Below are 3,433 nucleotides of genomic sequence, written 5' to 3'. Positions count from 1 at the left end.
GGATTAAAGGCGTGCACCACCATGCCTGGCTATCTCTTACTTCTTAAAGCGTTTATTAGTTAGTAAATTGTTAGTTGTATTTTCAACATTTGTGGATTTTAGAGGCTTATTTTATTTATTGGTTCATTTTTAGATAGGATTTCTTATGTCCCAGGCTGGCTTCACCCTCACTAAGTAGCAAGGATGGCCTTGACTTCTGGTCCCTCAGTTTCTCCCTCCCAAGTCCTGGGATTACAGGCATGCACTGCTGCACCCAGTGTTACGTGGTACTGGGTATCAGACCCAGGGTCATGTGCATGCTAGGCAATTACTCTACCAACTGAGCTGTATCCTCAGCCCTGTGTTGTTTTTGCTTTTTGGTGTTGGATGTTTTTTGTGGTGTTGAGAATATAACTCCGGGTCATTTTTTTTTTAAGATTTATTTATTTAGTCTGGCATTGATGGCAAGTGCCTTTAATCCCAGCACTTGGGAGGCAGTGGCAGGTGGATCTCTGTGTTCAAGGCCAACCTGGTCTACAGAGTGAGTGTCAGGACAAGTTCCAAAGCTACACAGAGAAACCCTGTCTCAAAAAAGAAAAAGAAAAACACTTATTTATTATGTATACAGTGTTCTGCCTGCAGGTCAGAAGACGGCACCAGACCTCATTACAAATGGTTGTGAGCCATCATGTGGTTGCTGGGAATTGAACTTAGGACCAGTGCTCTTAACTGCTAAGCCATTGCTCCAGCCCATAACCCAGGGTCTTTCATACATGCAGTGAATTACTCTACTGTTGAACTACATCTCCAAATAGTGTATTATTTGTATCAAAATATTTCTTAGTGTATATATTCTTCGTATGGATTGATATGTAACTTGATATGTAGATGTTTATCAGATGATGGGAAATTAATGGGTGGACTTTAAACAATGTAATGCTCTCAGAAGAATTGGTAATGTCACATGACTGAATTTTCTTATTTCTCAAGGAAATGGGAAGACATGATGACCTTTGGTCTCTGTTCTACATGTTGGTAGAGTTTGTGGTTGGCCAGCTGCCTTGGAGGAAAATAAAGGACAAGGTAATCTGGAATCGTAGTGTCTGTTTTGCTTGGGAAAAGAATAAAAATTTCTCTTCAAGCTGGGCGGTGGTGACACACACTTTAATCCCAGCACTTGGGAGGCAGAAGCAGGTGGATCTCTCTGAGTTTTAGGCCAGCCTGGTCTACAGAGTGAGTTCCAGGACAGTCAGGACTACACAAAGAAACTCAGTCTTGAAAAACAACAAAACAAAATAAAAATTCTCAGTAATCATTTTTGTTGAAAATATACTTAGTATAAGATCTCTGTGTGCTGAGTTATCATGTGGAATAGATGTGCACGTCATTCAGTGGCACAGTTCATCCTGAGCATTTGTCAGTCCCTGGACTCAATTCCTAGCACTACAAACGATAGTGGAAAAAAAAAAACAAAACGAAAAAAATCCATAATCCCTCTCATGAGTGTATAATTTTTGCATTTGAGTATCGGTTTAGTTGTAAACTCTATTTCAAATTTTTAAAGAAGAAAATTCACAGGGCAGGAGAGGTGGCTCAGAGGTTAAGAGCACTAAGAGCACTGGCTGCTCTTCCAGAGGTCCTGAGTTCAATTCCCAGCAACCACATGGTGGCTCAATGAGATCTGGTGCCCTCTTCTGGCGGGCAGGCATACATGCAGACAGAACATTGTATTTATAAAAATAAAATAATTAAAAAAAAAGAAGAAAATCCACTTGTATATGAAACTTAAAATCTATAAGCAGTTTTACTGCATCACAATATGTCTTTTCTTCTCTGTGGGCTGTTATTAGATAATTAATATTATTTTTTTCTGGGTCTACTGAGAATAGATACATTTTATAAGAACAACATTTCTCTGATGTGAAGTTTACCTTTTAGTTTTCAATTATCAGATTATTTTGTTTGGAAAATAAATGCTATGCTGGTAAAGGAAAGTAACCCATTAAAGGAACTTAGTTCCCTGGTACAGATTCTACATCACTCTGTCTGCTCTGCATTCTACAGTCTTCCCTTCCCACTCGAAAGCACTGTGTGTAAGCCATTAGAGAGCACTTATTCTTGTCTGTACTTTAAACCACTTTTATTCCACAGCCTGGGACATTCCCTTGAGATTGCTGACTGTGTGCTTGTAATCATAGCTTTCAGGAGATGTTGACTTTGGTTCCTGTTCTCTTTCTCCTCCAGGAGCAAGTAGGTTCCATTAAGGAGAGGTATGACCATCGGCTCATGCTGAAGCACCTCCCTCCCGAATTCAGCACCTTTCTTGATCATATTTCCTCTTTGGATTATTTTACAAAACCGGACTACCAGGTAACCATCTTTGTGAGTTCTGTATGTTGATTTTCCTTTCTTTTAGGCTTTACATTTACTTTTATAGATTTAAGAATGTCAGAATTATCTCTGTGAGTTCAAGGCCAGCCTGGTCTACAAGAGCTAGTTCCAGGTCTATATTCCTATTAGTTTTATTTGTTTGTTTTTGTTTTTTCAAGACAGGGTTTCTCTAACAGCCCTGGCTGTCCTAGAACTCACTCTGGAGTCCAGGCTGGTCTAGAACTCAGAGATCCACCTCCCTTGAGTGCTGGGATTAAAAAAGTGTGCACCACCACCTATTAGTTTTTAAACCGTAGAGAAACTAGATTTTCTATCTCTCATACAGGTATAAATGGTTGCTTTTTACCATATTGTTTGAGGCAGGGGTCCTTAGTTGAACTAACTGATAAAGCTAGTTTAATTAGCCAGTTTGTCCCACCCCCTAGCACTGGAATCACTGAAGGGCCATTTGCATGTGGGATCTGAGTTCCCTAGTCCTCACACCTGTATGGCAAGCCCTCTAACCACTGAGTCATCTCCCTGGATGAATTTCTTCTAAGTCTTTTTTTTTTTTTTTCAATATGGAACACTTCACGAATTTGCATGTCATATTTGTGCAGGGACCATGCTAATCTTCTGTTTTGTTCCAATTTTAGTACATGTGCTACCAAAGCAAGCACACATTTTTTTTTTATTTAAAATTTTCACCTCCTCCCATCCTCCCATTTCCCTCCCACTCCCCCCACTCCACCTCCCCCTCGCTCTCCAGTCCTAAGAGAAGTTAGGGTGCCCTGCCTTGTGGGAAGTCCAAGCCCCCTCCCCCCATCCTAGGAAGTTGAGCATCCAAACAGACTAGGCTCCCAAAAAGCCAGTACATGCAGTAGAATCCAAATCCAGTGTCATTATCATTGGCTTCTCAGTTCGCCCTCATTGTCAGCCACATTCAGAGAGTCTGGTTTGATCCCATGCTCGTTCAGACCCAGTTCAGCTGGCCTTGGTGAGCTCCTATTAGATCAGTCCCACTGTCTCCATGGGTGGACGCACCCCTCGCGGTCCTGACTTCCTTGCTCATGTTCTCCCTCCT

The 3,433-nt window shown here is 41.2% G+C and overlaps 1 protein-coding gene and 1 non-coding gene across 2 annotated transcripts in view; one reads left to right on the top strand and one right to left on the bottom strand.

Annotated features, from left to right (window-relative positions):
- Ttbk2 (tau tubulin kinase 2) overlaps positions 1-3,433 on the top strand; it is a 127,870-nt gene that overhangs the window by 80,582 nt on the left and 43,855 nt on the right. The window contains exons 8-9 of the mRNA XM_005364320.3: positions 970-1,062; positions 2,224-2,349. Coding sequence (XP_005364377.1) covers positions 970-1,062; positions 2,224-2,349 — 219 coding nt within the window. The remainder of the gene's footprint in view (positions 1-969; positions 1,063-2,223; positions 2,350-3,433) is intronic.
- LOC113457989 lies at positions 2,925-3,029 on the bottom strand. Its single transcript, XR_003378450.1, has one exon. It is a non-coding gene; the product is annotated as a U6 spliceosomal RNA (small nuclear RNA).

Source organism: Microtus ochrogaster (genome assembly GCF_000317375.1).
Source record: "Microtus ochrogaster isolate Prairie Vole_2 chromosome 14 unlocalized genomic scaffold, MicOch1.0 chr14_random_1, whole genome shotgun sequence".
Classification (NCBI taxonomy): Eukaryota; Metazoa; Chordata; class Mammalia; order Rodentia; family Cricetidae; genus Microtus; species Microtus ochrogaster.
Note: the sequence above shows the minus strand (reverse complement) of the source record. Positions and strands in the feature narration are given on the sequence as shown.